Source organism: Neolamprologus multifasciatus, chromosome 13 (assembly GCF_963576455.1).
Source record: "Neolamprologus multifasciatus chromosome 13, fNeoMul1.2, whole genome shotgun sequence".
Lineage (NCBI taxonomy): Eukaryota > Metazoa > Chordata > Actinopteri > Cichliformes > Cichlidae > Neolamprologus > Neolamprologus multifasciatus.
Window position 1 is genome coordinate 5,014,337 of NC_140451.1, and position 20,247 is coordinate 5,034,583.

A 20,247-nucleotide genomic window follows, 5' to 3' on the forward strand; every position below is an offset into this window, starting at 1 on the left:
ACTGCGCTATGAGAAAGAAAGAAACAGAAACTGTCCATTCAAAAACTCACGGTCATAAACACAGATGCCAGCAGGAGCCCCACAGAGAAGATGAGTCCTTTGCTGTTTAATTTGATCTGCAAGAGAACAGGTGAGACATTATTAATGCTGTATTGTACGATGATCATCAACCTGAAGGGAGTCCACACAGGAAGCAGTTTGGTAATCACAGTTTTGTAGCTAAAGGCTGGTTAATAGCAGCCATTCCAGGTCCTGGATGCCCAGGGAACCTTTAATGTGTTGATAATCCTGTCAAACACCATGTGGTCCAAACTACTGGACTCACACACCTACAGGACCTGCTCAGGCATGAAGCTCCTGGTACACAGGTTTTGGGATGTTGATGCCAGAGGTTGTTTCTGGAATTGTTAAGTCAACAGAGCACTGATTTTTGCACACTATGTATCTGTAAAGTTACCTGGTCTCCCACATTGAATAATTTTACAAACTGATTCAAATCAAATTCAGTGAACGAGACATTGTTTCACAAATGTTTGGAAAGGCAGACTGCATGGTAATATCACTTTGTAGACCACAGGTTATTAAAGATTAGGTGTTGCCCAGTAGCTTTGTCCATATAATGTGTGTCCAGCAAATACAGCATGTCCTGAAAAGTAAAGTTTAACTTGGAAACTTCTCCCTGACTTACTGTGATCGCTGCACGTCACTGCTAAACACATTGTTGGTCACTATGGGGGGACTTGGACTCTAGACTTTAGCAACAGATCCTAAAGCTTAAGGGCGACAGTTCTAGAAGTGAATGTTCCTATAGAAAGCATTTTAAGGATTCAAATAAGTCACGTAGCTATGAGCTGAATCAGGACCATGAAAAGATTTGTTCTGGTTCAAAAATGAAGGAAAACAAAAAGGCACTGTTGCAGTAGTTTGCGTTATGGATCTGTATTAAAGTTTAGTCTAATTATCACAATCGTACGTTCCAGCCTCCACCAATCAGTGATGTTGCTGTTTCAGTTTAGGATTGTGGGTAAAGTAGTATTTCTCTGCAACACTGTGAATAAAATATGTTTCTGTTGAAACAAGGCTGATATCAGTGTGACCTGTGGTTCCTACTGGTCTCACAGTGCCATAGCTTATAATGAGTCTGGTAAACATTATGGCTCATAATCAAAATTATAATCAGAATCTAAATGGGCTTTTTATTTAAACAGCCTCACTGTTGGGTTCTACGCTGCACTTAATTAATGAAGCCTGTTGTGATTAATTAGCAGACATATGGACGCAGATATGAGATAAATAATGTGCTTTAAGGATTTACATTTTCCTGTCGTCTCTATCAGCTTTTATGTGTAACAGTAACAGTAGTGCAGGTTAATAAGATGCTAGTTTACAGCATTAACTTTCTATTTAAGGTTGTAATGGTAAATGGCCTGTATTTGTATAGCGCTTTACACATCCAGTCATCCACCCATTCACACAGTTTTGTCTTCCACAAAAATCTCAGGAATGAACTCGATACAATAACACAAAACGACAAAGCTCTCTCTCTGACTGTGAAGTGGCTCAGGGGGTAGAACCTCATCTACTGATCAGAAGCATTTAGGCATGAAAAAAGTGCTTTGTTTGAATGTGTGTGTAATTGGGTGAATGAGGCTTGTAGTACAAAGCACTCCGACTGCTCAGTTAGAGCAGATCTACTTTAACATTTACCATATATCCATCAGTCTGAGCCAGAGTCTGTTTTAGCCGTGTACCATGAACTGGTTGCCAGTACTAAGAAGGACTTTGACTTATCCAAGTCACTTCAGGGTTAACCCCAGGTTTTCTCTGCTCTGTAGACCTCTACATGGGGAGCAGGAGGGTCGAAAGATTTTAGGCAATGTTTAATGTCTCTGATTTCCAGCAGCAGTAATAAACATAGGTTCTTAGAAGTAGCTTTATCATTTGATTCACTTTATTAATCCCAGGGTTTTTTTTTTGGCATCATTAATAAAATAAGAAGTAATAATACATAAGACAACTACAATGTACTTGCTCACCTCATATCAAATTTGTACACTATAATTCTGTTTTTGGTTGGTCATTAATATACTGCTGCTTGGGCTGGGCTGTAGTTACATCGTAAGGTTTTAAAAACTGAGCTATATAATGAACAGTGGTAACACAAAGAGAGAGAGGTCGACAGTGATCACTGACTGTTTTAGAGGCTTGTTCAGATTAAATAGAACAAGATACAAAGCATGTTACAAACACAGAGTAGTTTTGACCTGGAAGCAGTGATGAAACATCAGGTCATCACTTAAAGACCAGATAGAGACCATCAATACCTGTAAATGTGCTTTATAAATGAGTTATTGCATATGCTGTCTTTCAAATTGTTTTAGATCATGTTTGCATGTGTTGTTCTATCATGTCTTAGCTGAAATTTATACATCAGCTGAGTTTTACTATCTGATGGACACAAGCTACTGCACGGCATATCTTCCTTTGCAGCAAATAGGTAAGATTTTCAGTTTCAGTTTTGAATCCTACTGAAACATAATGTCCCTCCACTGCACTACTGGGAATGTAGCAGAGATGTTGGAGACACACTAGCAATAAACTTGTTGGAAAAATGCCACTCATTATGTGGGAATCCACCATAACAGAAAACCTCTTGTCATATTACAGCTGTCTTCTTCTGCATCTGTCCTTGTCTCTGAGAGAGAGGTGCTGCTACTGGTTCATGTTGACACTCTCTTCAGTGACTTGAAATCCTGCTTGAAGGTTTCAATTTCAGATGCATTGACCCAGACCTATCATCCATTTTGGATTAGACAAAGACACTCTACTTTTGAAACTAGGCTTCAACTATCCTTTTGGATAAAGTTTATACTTAGGGCTGAATCAGAAACATCAGTTATGCTCCACTTCCCTTTTTTCACTCATTATGCCAGTATATTACATTACATTAAATGCCACTACCATGCACAGGTAGTATTCTGATTGGTTGAATAGTGGTCCAGAACAACAAAGCTTACAGCATTGAGGAGAAACATGCAAACTCCCCAAAAGATCAAATAAGCAGCACGAGAAGGAGAGACAAATTCACTTCATTATATAGGTTCATTATGACTATCTGGCCTCTCAAGGACCAACAACAGTACAAAATGAGCAGCACACAGGCTGTTTGTTCCACATATTGTTGATGAAATGCTCAGTTGAAAGTAAAAAAACGACAACTTTCTGATGAAAGTCTGCAAAGCTCTGTGCACGACCATAATTAAAGGGTCGATGAGCTTTGTGCTACTTACATCAGAGCCATAGTTGATAGCCAAGGTCTTTAGAGCCCAGGGAAGACCGAGCCCTACCAGGATGTCGAACACGTTACTGCCGATGGAGTTGGACACCGCCATGTCACCCATTCCTGAACACACAGACGTAGACGGAGTTGTGAATCAGCAAAAACAGAAATCAAAGAGATCAGACAGACAGCGTGAAAGGTAAAGTGAGTGGGAAAAGAGCAGACAGGAAGCAGGTTGGTCTGACGTAGGTGGACACGGGCGGCATTCAGTGCAGCTATCTGTCCAAATGACTTTCCAAAAAAAATGTCAACGCGATGCAGGCGACAGCAGCTACACAGTGGAGGATGGACGACTAAACGGTGGCGAGTGTCTCTCCTGGTGAGCCCCCTACATACACACAGACAGAGCTGTTTAAATATTTGATGACAGGAGCAAGAATAAACACAGATGAAAGGACAGAGGAAAGGATCTGGCGGCCTGTCTTCCCTCTCTCTTCTCACCACAGGGAAAAAGATGACAGGCCAGGATCTTTACCTCCCCTCCCCTCTCCATCTCTGTCATCTCGTCCCCTCTCCAGCTCTTTGATAGCGGCCTCACTTTGATTCTGCTGTTTGCTCTGTGTGTGCATTTTAAATGACAGCTTGGTAACCTGTCATTTTGCGTGTTTGTGTTTGATTACCTTGTCGCGCCACTATAAGACTGGCCATGCAGTCGGGGACGCTGGTGCCGGCTGCCAGGAATGTGATACCCATGATGACGTCTGGAATACCGAGTGTGAAGCCTATTACTGTTACCTGACACACAAAGACAGAGACACACTATCACTGGTTGTATTTTTAACAATCAAGAGTGCTGACAGAAAAATGGAAAGAAAGACTAGAACCCAAAACCAAAATGTTAAAATGTTCTTTTTTAACTTAAAGATAAACCAGGAATGACACATGCACTTACCAATTTTCTTACATGAATAATGAAGAATTTTATTATTCTATTCTTATGTCTCTGTAGCTCTAAAGAGCTTTTCAAACCCCATTAGGATTCGATTAACCCCGTGTTTCCAGAATTTATCTAATTGTTCCAGACAGACTTTTTAAACTTGGAAAGTAGACTGCAATAACTACCTGTGGCTGACAACTGAGCACATCAATGAGCTCGATTGGCGTAGCTCTGCACAGAAAATGACTTTTACACTCTTAACTCAGTTAAACTGGGAGTGGATCATTTTGAAATCACCTCATTTCCCCACAACAAATAAATCCTGTGTAAATGGAGCGTCCTAGCATCTAGACAGAATAAAAACCTAACAAAAACAAAACAACGAGCTAACTAGCTGCTAACGAATTCAATACTTTACCACAGTTGGTTAATCTAATAACAGCTTTTTTAAATTGAATGTCAGACTAAAATTGCTGAATCATGTTTAGCATATCAATATTTCGCATAGCTCGAAAAACCCCAAAACAACTGTAAAGCTAAAAGTTTTCAAGCTAATGTTCTGCTAAATGCATTCTTGCAGTTAGCAGTTAGGTCAAAATAGGGAACATGTTCGATTTACTATAGTGTTAAATTATTATCTGTACTATTCAGTGGATACACAGGGAATTATTCATCCATTCATTTATTTATATATTTGATTTTAATGTTTCTGACCACCTTTCATTTTTATTTATACAATTATAAAGTATCTATTTACAACAATAGCTGTTTTTTACCAGGCATGAAATAAAAACAAACAGCAACAGCATAATGAGCCAACATGCATATACTCCAGTCATGTCACCATCCACTGATTAAAAAAAACACAATTCATAAACTGCCTAAAGATTAAAACGTATTTATTCTGTTTCTTGGAATTATAAGTCCTTATACATTTGATAAAAAACGTAATTTATCTTTACTTTAAGCCCTGCGGATGAATGGATATTCACTTTAGCTTATCCGCTGCCATGGCTTTTTATACTCTGCTATTTTTAGCACATTCACAAAGACTGTTGGTTTTTTGTGTTTTTTTCTGGATTATTGTGGGCCCTTTACCTCAGAATATAAAGCACCTTGGGGTGACTGCTGTTGTGATTTGGTTCTATAAAAAATGAATTTAACTGAACTGAATTAATCAGCACAGAGTGAGTGTCTGTGGCCAAAATACAAACTGGGAGATGGTTCCACAGAAAAAGGGCCTGAAAGTTGAAGGCTCTGCCTCTCATTCTACTTTTAGGAACCAGCAGTAAGCCTCCATACTGTTAGGATGCCTGGGACATTGACCCAGGGTTTTTGAGTTCATTATATTATTTATAATCTTTGGGTTTTCGTTAGAGTCATGTCTTATGGTTTGTCTCTGTGTAATCCTTAGTTGCTGTCTCCCCTGTCTGCTATATCCCCGTGTCCAGTCAGTGTCTGTGTCTGCCCTGGTCCCACATCTCTGTTCCCTCTGTTGTAGTGCCTGCATGTGAGTCTGTGTCTTTTGTTCAGTCTGTGTTATGTGTTTCCTGTTTTACTTTGAAGGTCTCTGTCTTATCTCAGTGTGTTCAGTTTACGCTTCCTTGTCTCGTCAGTTCTGATTTGCCCCAGCTGTGTTTCCCTCCTGTTGTCCATTCCCTGATTGCTCCTCTATGTATTTAAGCCCTGTGTTTCAGTTTGTCATTGTCGCGATCTACCCTTATTTTGCTGTGTGTTCTGTCTGTGAAAAGTTTACCTTAGAGTCTCAGTGTTGTTACTTTTTTGGAGTTCAGCATTAAAGCTGTATTTAAGTTCACCTTTGATTTCCATGAGTCTGCATTTTGGGTCCTTCATATCACCACCCCTGCGTGCACACAGCCTTCACATAACACATACGACCCAACGATATACTGGGTCTTTGTAGGTGAACCTTCTGGATCATCAATGAATTACAATAGTCCAGCGTAGAAGTAATAAATTCATGCAACTGGTTTTTAGCATTACTCGGAGACAGGATGTTTCTAATTGTAGAGATATTACCCAAATGCAAAGCAGTCCTACATATTGGTTTAATCATATTTGTTTAATAATTCTGGTCAGAAATCACTCCAAAATTCGTCACAGTGTTGCTGTAGGCCAAGGTAAATGGATTGGTTCTCATATAGCACATGTTGTATACAAGCACTTTTTTGAAATGCTTCAACAACCAATCTGCTTGGTTGATTTTTATACTGTAGCAGGAGCTTCATATACAGAAGCAACAAAAGCCACACAAAGAACAGCATCATGGAGAGCTCCGTAGGTAGAGTGGTGGCCCCATGATCGGAAGATTGGGGGTTCGAATCCACTGAACGGCTACCCTGATGTACCCCTGAGCAAGGTACTGTCCCCACACACTGCTCCCCAGGTGCCCAATGGCTGCCCACTGCTTCACTGAGTGAATGGGTTAAATGGAGAGAGGAATTTCCCCACGGGGATCAATGAAGTATACATTATTGTTATTATATGCCACTGAATTTTTGTTTTCAGCTTCATGTTGCTTTTCAGTACAAGTCTGCTTTTCCCCCATCGTCACTTACCATCCAGACCATGATGTAGGAGAAGCTGGCGATCCACAGTGTGGAGGAAACAAAAGACAGCATGAACCAGTTCTCCCAGCGAGGTGTGGAGCTGTTGGGGATGGTGAAGTATAGCAGCAGGGCCAGAGGCCAAGCCAGCAGCCACTTCAGTTTATTAAACCCACCCGCTGCAGACACACAGAGCGAGATACAGCATTTAGACTGGGTTGAGACTGACACACAAGCAGAGAGAAGAATGATAGAAAAGACAGAAAAGACAAGCGTTTAAAACCGACATTGCTTTCTAGCAGGAAGAATAATTTACTGTCCAACTAACGCATGTTTTTAACTCCGATTTATCACTGGCTAAAGATCTGAGTATAGTCCAATATGAAAGCACACAACGACTGAACGATAATTAACAAGCAGAGTGATGTTTTTTCTGTTCTCCTCTTTTGTTTGGGATATGGGATAACGTTATTTTAATCAAATGAATTGCATCCCTCTCTGAACATGATTGAGTTTGTCAGTAAAATTATCCCTTCACTTCTTACGTTGGTCTACTTTTTATGATTACGCTTTTGTGTTTCACTCTTTTTGTTCAATGTTTTAAATAAATTAAGCCTGGAGGTGGAAACTTAAGTCAAGTTAAATAAAATTAGAAGTTAACTGGGATACAAGTTTTTGCATGAGTTTTTATTTTAACAACAAGTAAACAGATTATGAGAAAAAGTGTTTTAGTATGAAAGTATGAAACTTAGCCTAGCTTAGCATAAATATTATAGCAGGTTTCTTTCTTTTTTCTTTGTCCCTGAACCAAAACCTGTTTTCTCTGAAAGTAATTAACAATTCTCAAGAAATAAAACTAAACATTTGCAAAGAGGTCTGCTGATCCATGCTTCTAGTCGTGTTAGAGAAAACAGTGGTTAGGGGACTGTTTTTTAGGGACGACCAAAATGATTGAAACTGGGTGCAATAAAGTTGCATCCTTGTTGAGTTTGAAATGGTTTCTTCAAAGATGGGGACCAAGTCTGCGACCGCTCGCTGTGATTTGATTGAAAAACATATCACTCTTAAAAACAAGAGTCATCTAAAGGTTTACCTGGGCATTGGAATGGCACATAAGGTCCCTCTCCTTCCTCCTCTTCTTCCTCTTCATCATTCTCATTGTTCTCGTTGTCCTCGTTATCCGTCTCATTGCCGGCCTCTCGGTCATCGTGCCGAACGCCAACGCCCCTTTCAGCTCCAGACAGCCCGTTTTCTATGCCCCACCTGCTCCCTCCCTTCACCTCCGAGTCACCGTTAGTCAAAGTCCGTGTGTTGATTAGACGCTGCCTCTATACGTCGCCACCGCAAACACAAGAAGCACATTCACAAACACACAAACACAGAAGGGAGATGGTCAGATCTGATGCGCCTGCATGAACAGCCCCATTCTCCCTTCAGTACTAAACAGCATCCATGAACATTTTAGCTGAATTTTAGCCACATGCTGAAGAAATTCAGTTTCAGAGAAATGTTATTTTTATAGGGAAAAAATAATATAAAAATATATATAAAAAGGCCTTTTTATATATTTTGCCCTTCTGCTAGGAGACTTTTATTTCTGTTTGTCAAACAGGTGAAAATTTCATATAATACGATCTTTACCTTACAATACATCTTTAACCTCCTTGGACCTGGCCATATGTGGACATCACATTTTGGGTTATTTAGACCAAAATACTAAATTTTGCTCTACAAGGGCCTGATATCCATTTACGAGGACATTATACTGCTACTGTTCTATTGAAATTTTAAACAAATATCCCCATGTGTGGCTCTCATTTTTCTTAGAAACAAAAATCAAGTAAAAAACAAACAAACTGGTAATTCTTTATTTCTACATTCATCGGGTCCCAATATGCCCAAATATCAAAGAGAAATAAAAAAACGAGTTTGGGTCTTAGGAGGTTAAATGACTGTTGTGAACTCATCCTATATAAATGTACTTTATTTTAACTTGTATCAGAATGAATGTAAAAACAACAGTGGATGTCTAAGTGGTGTCGACACTTGACAGCGGGGAGGTTAAGCTGATGTTCACGATTCTCCTGCTCTGTCTCTGACTTTCTTACTTGCAGCCTCTCTGGGCCTGTTTTATTTTTTGCTGACAAAAGTAAAAGTAAAACAATAATTTGTTATATAACAAATCTTCTCAGCCCTGAGAAGAGAATCACATTATGAGTGAACATGAGCTCCTGTGCATTTGCACAAAACAAATCTCAGTCTTTCCTGCAGCAGTATAACATTGTGAGGGCCAGACTCCTCTACTAGAGAGCTTAAGATTGTACTGCAGTTGTTAACATTCACCTACTTTAAGATTCAACAGAAAATATTATATTCAACATATATTGCGTGTTTATACCCCAGTCTATAAGCTATGGTTCTACTTTTTCTTTAAGCGACAGATGTAGAGGCACCACAGTGGGGGTGTCACAGCGGTCTGATGTGAGGCAGGATTTGCACAGATCCTCAGTGTGGTAAGTACTGACTGTCAAACATGTCATTTGATAAATTCACCAGCACCTACACCTACTGATAATTTCGGGGAAAAACTGCGTATAATTCAAAATATTTGACTGAAGAGACAAGGCTGTTTTAAAAACAGAGACTGATATTCAAAGCGGTTTATAAGAGAAGGGGACCCTGGACACAGATGATCAGAAGACCCACACACTTAAGCATCTCAGGTCATAGAGTGTATATACTGATGGATGCCATTGTTAAAGAGGTCCTGTGAAGGCCTAAGCAGAGCAATTTGTGCCCCAATCTTTGTGTGGTGAGACTGGACATAACATGAGGTAGGCCTGCTCTAAACCACTGCCTGTTTTATCATAATTTCTGACTCTATTAAAAGGACTTAATTTAAAAGAAACAGAAAACAAAACAACTGAATTTGTCTCAAAACTTTGATCTTAAAGTCATGAGGGAACTGTTTATTGAATTATAAAGATCATAGATCCAAAGGAGCTGATGGCTGTTTTCAACATAATACAGTACAGCTAATTTAGCAATCTGAAGAGCTGCCCTCTGTTGGCCATTTGAAAGAATGCAGGTTTACGGCACGTCTGCACTGGCTTGACTTTTCAGACCTAGAAGCTGCATCCATCTTTTATGTACAGTCTATATCACAGACTGAAAGTGACACAAAACAACTGCAAATCAAGCTGTCTTTTTGTAATTATCTCACTGGGACCCCCCCATGGTTGTCTGTCTGTCATTATCACCGCTGTCATTGCCTTATGCAAATATGTTCACAACGCAACAGCTTGACAGGCAATGAAACTCTCTGTGCAGACAGAGAAAAACATTCTGACTGATTAATGCGCACACGGAGAGCTGCAATGAAAACCAAATCACAGACAATACAAACTCTTCAACTACTATGGCAAATAAGATGCCGTGTGATTCTTTTTGCTCCAAGCTTGCCCATCACGTCCTGAACAGCCCTTTGTAAATGTAGCATAGCAGGCCATGCCTAGAATCCTCAATGGTGGAGCTGATTTGTAGGCCAGGGACTGTGTACAGCTCCAGATTACTTTGCTAAAGAGGCTGTCTGAAACGCTTTCCCCTTGGAGAAAAACACAACGCAGTCTGCTTCAAATTGGAAATGTCAGCAATCTCTTTTTTCCCCTCTTTTTTTCAATCAAAAGTGTGGCTGAGGTGCACCTGCGTGTGCCGTTACCTCAGTGATGAGCATTCGTGAGGCCATGGTGAGACGAGTTCTGGGGGAGAAGTGGCTGGTGATCATGATCCTCATGCCGGCCTCGGAGAAGGACAACTGGTGGGGGTACGCTGACAGCAGCTCGTCTACCATTAACACAGATGTCTTCCTGTGGTGGTTTGCTGTGGGGCACATACATGGAATACGAGCTATACTATTGAAATAAACCAGTAAGATTTTCCTTAGTATTACGACTGCAAAGAGCAGGAAGCAGAGACACTAGCTCAATCAGAAGTTCCACATTACATGTACAAAGTCTCAATAAAAATGTACCTTTCTTTAAAAGAACAGCAGTTGCATCACAGCCATCGTCCAGTTCTGTGTTATTTGCTGCACCGTTTCTCAAAGTGGTCGAGTTCTTCTTCCTCCTCCCCAGGAAACGGACAATGTGGGAATTCAGTCTGGAACAGAAGTCGGGTTAAAACGACACTTTGCTTGGTGCAGCTGGGTCAAGGGATTGCTCTTTACGGCAGGTAGCCCCCCAATAGAGATAGATTGATCATATTCAAAAATGTTCTGTCAAGTACTATAAGCTGCTTGTGGCACAGCACACATAAAGAAATGTATCATTTCTATATATCCCATTCATATAATACTGCTGCAGACATAAGGATAAATTATGTTACACATGGGATGAGTTTGCATATCGCAGCGTAATAAATGACACAGATCACGGGTCTTATATTAAACTCATTAATATGCAACAATTTTAAACATTTGGTATTTTTTGCTTGTAATATTGATATTCAGTAAACTTTCACTGTTTTCAATGAAATACTACAATGCATTTGAAACAAAGCATGACGTTCTTTTCTAGATAATATCCACATTGTTGTTGTGTTACTTAATATTTATCCGTATATCTGCTAAATTTGCCAAAAGAAAAGATATTTATTATTATTATTATTATTATTATTATTATTATTATTATTTGTTTGTTATTCATCTGTTTAAATAGACATTTTAATTCCAGGGATATCTTACATGTATACTTTTATCAATACTTATTTTAGTAACTGTTACTGTTGGGGTACATTACACTCCGGCACAGAGCAAAAGTTCATTGTTCATTTTTAAGCCTCAAAGTGGATGAACTGAACTTACTTCATGATCAAAATGTAGACAAAATACATCAGGATCAGCGTGAGAGCTTCCCACCTGGAAAAGACAGTTCGGATGCATTCATCATGTGTGTCTCTGTACAGTGTAAGTGCCAGGTGTCTGCAAAGTTAATCAACGTGTAACTTACCAAACTACTTTTTCATCATATATGAACTGTAATAAGAGAGAGGTGAAAATCTGAGAACCAGTATATCTAAGACATGAAGGCATCATTTCAGATGAAAAGAAAAAAAAAGAAACAATCAGAGTAACTAGAATATTTCTCCATAGAGGAAATCCAGTATGGAGCTTTTAAAGTATCTGATGTGTTACTATGTTAACCTTAAGGTGCTTCTTACCACTATAAGAGCAGAGATCGATAAGGTGTAGTAGACTGAGTCTCTGAGCAGAGGCCAGCAGGAGAGACGGATCGTCTGGAAGAAAAGACAGAGAGACAAGAGGACTGAGACAATTCTACAACTTACAGGAGCTCAGCTACACCTTCTTTTGTTCCCACAAGGTTCTCACTGCCGTGCACTAATAACATAAGCCAAGCTCTTTGTGCGTGTGTGTGCATCTGTTTGGCATCTTACGTAACATGTAATCTAAATAAGAAAAAAAATCTTTCAAGTATGATTCTCTTTTCCTAGTGGGATTACAGCAGTGAACAGGACACGTATCATTTTCTGATTCAGGCAAAAAAGGTTTCCATCCATGGTTTTTAATCTAAACTGTGGCCTAAACAAACAAGTCACAGAGTGTGTGTACTGCACTGGCTAAAAATCAGCGGTTTATTCTGTACCTGCACAGCGAATATCCCGCACACTCCGATGATGCAGAGGATGTTGAAGACGGCAGATCCCACAATGGTGCCGACCCCGACGTCACCTTTAGTGATGAAAACTCCTGTGCAGAAGGAAAGGAAATCACTGATTACCACACATGGCAAGTCATCTGTCCACAGGTTACAGAGACATCCTGCTTGGTGCAGTTCTTTGGTAATCTTGACGTACTTCACTGATCCACGACCCTTTGTCTAGCTGGTGATGGCATTTACATAATAAGTTACTCTGTTTGCATGTGTTGTTGAGTTATAGAAGGATTTCCCTCGCATAGACTTTATTAGTGAGGGCTGCCCAGGTGTACTGCCAAGCACAAAAGCATATTTGGCAGCTTATTTTAACATTTTCTATTAATGTTTTGAATTGATTTACTCTCAGGCAGACTGCTGGCTTTTATTTTGAAAGTTTGGGTGCTGGTAACCTGCTGACCAGGCCTATCTTTCTCGAGTATTTTCTACTGGCTTGCTCACTGGCCACGTCACTATTGTGGTAGAATTTATTACCATTCAGTTGGTTCCCCATATTGTGTGTCCAAGCCAACCCATATGGAAAAGATATATATAAATCTTATAAAGTTTTTATCTGTCTTGTATGAAACTTGTATGAAAAGCATACAAGAGTTCCATATGGGAAGTGATTGTCTCTCAGTAATAAGAGGTAAAGGCTAAAAATGGGAAGACACATTTAAAAACCTTTACTAACAGTATCACAGCAAAATCTCCAGTGTTAAATTAACACTAGAGAGTGTCTATATGTGTCCACTCTTTTGAGTGTTAAATATAACACTGTTGAGTGTTAAATGAACACTTTTGACAGTGTCAAGATTTACAATGACTAACACTGAGCAGTGCTGATTTTCTAACACTGGAAAATAACTCAAAATGTTAGAAATATTCCAGTGTTAGAAAATCAGCACTGCTCAGTGTTAGTCATTGTAAATCTTGAAAACTGACTAGGTTGCTTTTAAAAATACAACACTGTCAAAAGTGTTCATTTAACACTCAACAGTGTTATATTTAACACTCAAAAGAGTGGACACATATAGACACTCTCTAGTGTTAATTTAACACTGGAGATTTTGCTGTGATATAGTAACATTTTGATGGCAATAAATATTACCCAGATAGTCCAGGGATTGACATCATACTATAGAACCATTCAGAGAAGGACAAAGAGGAGCTCTTTATCCTCTCAAGGATACTTGAGGGTGCATGGGAGTTTGCCCAACCAATCTACATGTGTTTTGTGGACTTGGAGAAGGCATTCGACCGTGTCCCTCGGGGTGTCCTGTGGGAGGTGCTGCGGGAGTATGGGGTGTCTGGCTCATTGCTACGGGCCATTCGATCCCTGTACAACCGTTGCAAGAGCTTGGTTCGCAATAAGTCGGACTCGTTCCTGGTGGGTGATGGGCTCCGCCAGGGCTGCCCCTTGTCACGATTCTGTTCATAATTTTTATGGATAGGATTTCTAGGCGCAGCCAAGTGGCGGAGGGCTTTCACTTTGGTGGCCTCAGGATCTCATCTCTGCTTCTCGCGGATGATGTGGTTCTGTTGGCTTCATCGGGTGAGGGCCTCCAGCTCGCACTGGAATGGTTCACAGCCGAGTGTGAAGCAGCGGGAATGAGGATCAGCACTTCCAAATCTGAGGCCATGGTTCTCAGCCGGAAAAGGGTGGAGTGCCCACTCCAGGTCGGGGATGAGTTCCTGCCCCAAGGGGAGGAGTTCAAGTATCTCGGGGTCCTTGTTCGCGAGTGATGGGAGAAGGGAGCCAGAGATCAACAGATGGATTGGTGCAGCGGCCGCAGTGATGCGGACGCTGCACCGGTCTGTCGTGGTGAAGAGAGAGCTGAGTGTAAAAGCGAAGCTCTCAATTTACCGGTCGATCTACATCCCTACCCTCACCTATGGCCACGAGCTGTGGGTAGTGACCGAAAGAACGAGATCGCAGATACAAGCGGCGGAAATGAGCTTCCTCCGAAGGGTGGCTGGCCTCTCCCTTAGAGATAGGGTGAGAAGTTCAGCCATCCGGGAGGGGCTCAGAGTAGAGCCGCTGCTCCTCCACATCGAAAGGAGCCAGCTGATGTGGTTCGGGCATCCCCCAAGGATGCCTCCTGGGCGCCTCCTGGGTGATTTTTAGTATCAGTTAGTATCAGAGTAGCATATTTTGACAGCCCTGCTGCCAGTGTTAGCTATGGTACTTCAAAACCCCCCCAAACCAAAACAAAAAAGACCCTCTTCTCTCAACCCAAGCGGTCGCAGCAGATGGCCGCCCCTCTCTGAGCCCGGTTCTGTCCGAGGTTTCTTCCTGTTAAAAATGGAGTTTTTCCTTCCCACTGTCACCAAAGTGCTTGCTCATAGGAGGTCATTTTTTTCTCTGCATGTATTACTGTAGGGTCTACCGAACAATATAAAGCAACTTGAGGTGACTGTTGTTGTGATTTTGGGCTGTATAAATAAAATTGAATTGAATACTCTATTAGAGTGGAGTCAGATGCAAAGGATTCCAGCTGGAGCTGTAACAGTGGTAATATCTGCCCAATATCTGGATTAAAAACTGGCGACAATGTTATATTAGCTAGATAATAAGCCGACAGAATAAGTTAATGTAAGTTGAAGTAAAATATCAACTCAGTATAAGCTCAGATGTGAAAATGTGTAAACGCCGTATTATAGTTGCTGTTAATATTATCTCTAAATATGTATTTACTTTTAACCCCTTTATTAACAAATTATTGCCTCACTATTAGTATGCTATTATCAAACTGTACTATGAATGGCTGTACAGCTAAATTATATCTAAAATGTGTGTGTATGTCTCTGTCTCACCAATGACAGAGGTAAACAGTTCAGGCGCTGAACTGCCTGCTGCCATGAAGGTCGCTCCTGCAACATCCTCACTCAGATGCAGACGCTGGTGGACGAGGGGAGAGAAAGATATTCTAAGCATCACAGCGTGGCAGTGAGAGTGTGTGATGTTAGTGCAGCAGCAGTGCAGTTACAGTCTACAATGTTTGTTACCTCGCATATCTTCTCTAGCGAGGGGACAAAGTAGTCATCGCACACCAACGCCAGAGCGTAGAACATGTAGACTGCCTGCAGATGCCCAAAGACACACAGGTGAAGAACAGTATACACTTACAACTGGATAAGACCCCCTGCTGAAAAAACAAAAAAATTTGTGCTCTATTTTCTTTGTTTGCAGTTTAATCTCAGCTTCTGTTGTCATTTACTTGATGTTTGCTGAGACTAAACCTGAAAGCCCAGCAAAGAGTTACAAGCAGATAAAATAATACACCGACATATTACTAAAACTCATCAGTTTGCCAAGGAACTGTTGGAAAATGTGCTCACTTACGTATTTAACAATACTCTGCTTCCAGACTTCAGCCAAAGACTGGTGGGGCTTAGTAAAGCATAAAAGCTGAAAGTAGCTGGGAACAGCTGGTCAAAAGTTCAGCAATAATCTTCCCAGAACAGTCTAGCACATCTGTACTTCTGCAAAACATGCTTGAATTTATTTCTATGGAACAAGGCTAAACCTTGCCATGTTTCTAGGCTGCTAAACACTTATGTCAGTTTGCAATTAAATCACTGTTGTGGATCAACTACGTCACTGTTAACCAGAAGACGTTATGAATTTATATAGCAGCAGCTTCATAAATTCATTGTAAATTTCTGAGCATGTAAATGGCAACAGATTTACAAGTTCAACAATTTATGGCAGGTAATGTCACAGGTATCCCAAACAGACTGCATGTAAATGCATGGAATGGGGAAGTTGACCCACATTCAAGTGCAAATTGAACGCAGAGTGACTCCATGATACTGAAACTTGCAACTAACTGCAAGCAGTTGCAGATGTGGTCTGGTCTTCATAGCTGCTGAAAGTAAAGTAATTAAAAAAAACAAACAACCACAGATATTTTAGTGGGTTTTTTTCAGCGGTACCTTTCATCCCAGCCTGATACACAACAATCCTCTGCCATCTCACAATCTCTTTGCTTATGCATTGATATACCAAAGAGTACACTGATACAGAGTTCACACAATTGTGTTCCCAGACTGACAAAAGTTGGGAAGAGCATAAGAAACTACTGTAAAAAGACCTCAAAGCACACCATACCCCAGCAGTTGTGACATCATTGTCAACAGACAACAATGGCAGGCATAAACTGTAGAGGTGGGAATCGCCATACATCCCACGATACGATATTATCACAATACTTAACGCACGATACGATATTATTGCAATTTTTTTAAATATTTTGCGATATTCAGATTCTGTACATAAAGGTAAACTTTATAAATATTCATTTTATCTAATATCAAAGTCTCGCACTCAGTCTTTCTCTCAGTCAGTTTTATTGCTGACAAACTGAACGGTTTGTATTACAGTCTAGTCTAACTTAACTGAACGCAACCATCTGGTACAATTATAGCTATTCTGAACTATGCAATTTATGAAAACTATGCCGCCCCTTCAGCAACTGAAGAATTTGAAAGTAAATTAAAACAAAATATAATTTTACATTAAATAAAAAAGTTTTAAACTTAATTAAAATAAAACATGTCTTAAATTAAAATAAGTAAACTGTCATGTTTATTGCTGCCAAAAAACAACTTAAACACATTTGGACAGTGAAGGAATGTCAGGATTCTTGCTCAGAAAAAGGATCAACATGCTCTGAAGTCAGAGCACAAAAACCTTTTTTGTAACAAAATATCGATTTCTGCTGTCCCTGTATCGATACATTATTAGCAAACAAAATATCACGATACTACACAGTATCAATTTTTTCCCCCACCCCTAATAAACTGTCACATGAAGGCTAACTAGCAAAGTCCTCCTTCTTCTTCTAATGAACTTCAGTGTTTCTAGCGGTACAGTACTATCCTGGCAGCCCATGTGGTCTCACTAATTCCCCACCAGGCTAAGTAAAGAGGTTTTTGTATCTTCAAGGCTAAAATCATTAAGCTGAATCCTTCAGTCTTCTGCCTACACAACATCATCTACCTTTCTTATCTCCATGTGGATCAGAAACCAACCTGCCTGAAAAAAAACCCACAACCTTTAATGATGCTGTTGAATTGCATGATGCAAATACATAGCAGGGGTAAACACTCAGTTTGTGAGTTTGAAAGTTTCAGAGATGTGACAAAAAAATTAAGACCCATTCAAATGGAAGACAATCTATTTTAAAGCATTTAAAGCCACTGAAAAGAAGAAAGCTATAACTACTTTGGATATGCAACAACTTTAACTCCAAAACATTCAAGTGTCCTTGTAGTGTGCTGCAGGTGACACTCACGCAAAGCACGTGCAGACCCACTGCTCCTTCCACGCGCTGCTTGTTGGTGAAGTAATCCCTGGGGAACTCATGGATTGCTGCAGCGAGAGAGGAGGAAAAATCACTTACACATGCTGAAACAGTGAAAGGAGGCAAAATCTGAGCAATTAAATACTGACTGCAGCTCAAGGAAGATACCCTGAGGGCCTCATGAAATAGCTCATCAGCCAAACAAAGACAAATAAACATATAAATACAATCAAACACAGATACAGGTCCAAAGGATGACTGAATTTAATATCTAATAGGGAGGGAAATTAAGAAAAAGAAGTTGCACTACAGTGACTTCGAACAAAGGCAACTGTTGAAATCCAAAGATAAACACAAGGCAATTGAACACTCATTTCCCATGATCGGTTCCATCATTTTTAAGTCTAGCTTTTGTCTGTTAGCGATTTGCAACTAAAGTCAGAGAAAATTCTCAAATGGCAATTATGAATAAATATACCCACAGGAAGGAAAATGACAAAGAAATTTTTAAAGCACACAAGAAAAATTATAACAGCACGCAGAGAGGTAGTCTGTTTTTCATTTTAAAGTAACTCACTTTAACCGTTTCCTCTTGGTTTAAGACTGTGGTCATAATTATAATCATTCATGGAAATGTGAATTGAGAAAACCAGTCATTATACTTGACTGTTGAAAATTCCTAATAACTAGTGCCACAATATGTTTAGTACAGGTAAACACCTCAAAGCTCTTTCTCTTTCTTTCTAATGAAAGATGTTTGCTTCATAAGTTTATGGTCTTCTTTTTAAAATGAAAACACAGGAAACAGAAACACACTGCAACTAGAGCAGGGCGATATGACCAAAAATATTTATCACGATATACATTTCAAAATTTGCGATAACGATATAACTGATGATATAACTGACACTAGACAAAATACTTTACAACTCCACAACTTTATTAGTGAAAAAAAACCATCAATGTATTTTCACTTAAACAAGCAGCTGTTTTTTATGTGCATTAAAGTTTTTAATTTTAAAATTTAACAGTGCAAATTCCTTGCTGAAAGTTTAACCAAAAGGCATTTCCAGTGGAAATTGGCCGACATATCCTCAGCATAACCATGTATAATATCCACAAAACTTAAAAAGAGGTTATACACACACAACACGGTAATATTATGTTGAAGCACAGTATGTATCACTCCGCGAGGCTCCTGACTACGATAGCCGTAATGCTCCGACAATCCATCAAGCAGTGTGGCTTCGTAGCTTAGCAAAGTCGTACTAAAACATTTGACAGACTTTCGAGCGCCGTGTACATAAAATCGTTTTGAGGTCAGTAAACACAACCAGAATTCATACATAAGGCCCATTGGATTATAAGGGGCACTCTCGATTTTCAGAGAAATCAAAGGATTGATTTAAAGTGTGCCGGATTTTCCAAAAAACGCGGTAATAACGACGGCTCGCTAGCATGCTCTACCAAAAATAGTGCTTTGTTGTGTATCTGACGGTCGAAAGCTAAACCAGTTCCACACCACTGAAGTTGCAGCATTTTTACAAACCAGTTCTGGTTCATCTGTTTCATTCAACGATTTGCTTTCGCCGCCATGCTTTTTCCGCCATGCGTATGAAAACAAAGGCACTGCGCATGTGCGTTTTACCCATATTCTATCGCGATATTTCATTTTTCTATCGTTGCCCAAAATTATACCAGTATTACCGTGAACGGTATGATATGGCCCAGCCCTAACTGCAACAAGTTAAAAAAGACTAAAATCAAAACTTCAGCCTGTAAATTAAAAGGTGGTAGAGCAGCCCAAGATTTTTCCTCCAGTGCTCAATTTGCATGTACTTGAGTAATAATGGATTGCATTTATAAGTGGATATACGGAAGCCATTTAACACCATTAACAAAACTTAACAAAACTTCCTTTGTTAAATTTGACATCGCTCTCCACTACCAGTTTGTCCCAGTATCCCACAGGGCACTGTTCTGGGCCCAGGTCTACTTATAGAATCACAATAAAGCACTAAACACTAAATCAGTAATGTGTGGATATGCATTTGTTCCTATGAAATGTATATCCACAGAGTTTCTTTATAATTTGCTAGGAAAACAGGAAATAGGTGCAGTGACAATTCTAAAGAGCTTGAAAGTACACATTTGTTTGTTAAGACAGCACAAACTCTCTTAGGCAAGCTTTCTTGTGATTTCTTTAAATCACAGGTCTCAAACCCACGGTCCGGGGACCACTTGCGGCCCACATCGCCCCTACACGTATAGTGACGTGAAGAAAGATAATGCAATTTGGCCCTTGAATCTTTTTGTTAGGGTGTATTTGTTTATTGTTGAGTGCAAATTATTTAATATGAAAGTAATATAAGCAGCAAGCACAAACATGTTAAAGTGTTAGTTCAGTAAGAGAGTCATTTGTAAAGAAAACAATTTTCACTAGGAG

At 39.8% G+C, this 20,247-nt stretch overlaps 1 protein-coding gene across 2 annotated transcripts in view; it reads right to left on the minus strand.

The window, feature by feature from the left end:
• The window catches only part of LOC146504900 (sodium/potassium/calcium exchanger 3-like), a 126,636-nt gene that overhangs the window by 2,291 nt on the left and 104,098 nt on the right, over window positions 1–20,247 (minus strand). For both annotated transcript variants that reach the window (XM_085183140.1, XM_085183141.1), the window contains 14 exons: window positions 17,793–17,869; window positions 15,502–15,576; window positions 15,310–15,394; window positions 12,445–12,548; window positions 12,002–12,076; window positions 11,791–11,816; window positions 11,646–11,699; window positions 10,815–10,942; window positions 10,503–10,663; window positions 7,878–8,112; window positions 6,797–6,963; window positions 3,961–4,075; window positions 3,291–3,403; window positions 51–116 (listed from right to left, as the gene is read on the minus strand). In XM_085183140.1, coding sequence (XP_085039266.1) covers window positions 51–116; window positions 3,291–3,403; window positions 3,961–4,075; window positions 6,797–6,963; window positions 7,878–8,112; window positions 10,503–10,663; window positions 10,815–10,942; window positions 11,646–11,699; window positions 11,791–11,816; window positions 12,002–12,076; window positions 12,445–12,548; window positions 15,310–15,394; window positions 15,502–15,576; window positions 17,793–17,869 — 1,481 coding nt within the window. The remainder of the gene's footprint in view (window positions 1–50; window positions 117–3,290; window positions 3,404–3,960; window positions 4,076–6,796; window positions 6,964–7,877; window positions 8,113–10,502; window positions 10,664–10,814; window positions 10,943–11,645; window positions 11,700–11,790; window positions 11,817–12,001; window positions 12,077–12,444; window positions 12,549–15,309; window positions 15,395–15,501; window positions 15,577–17,792; window positions 17,870–20,247) is intronic.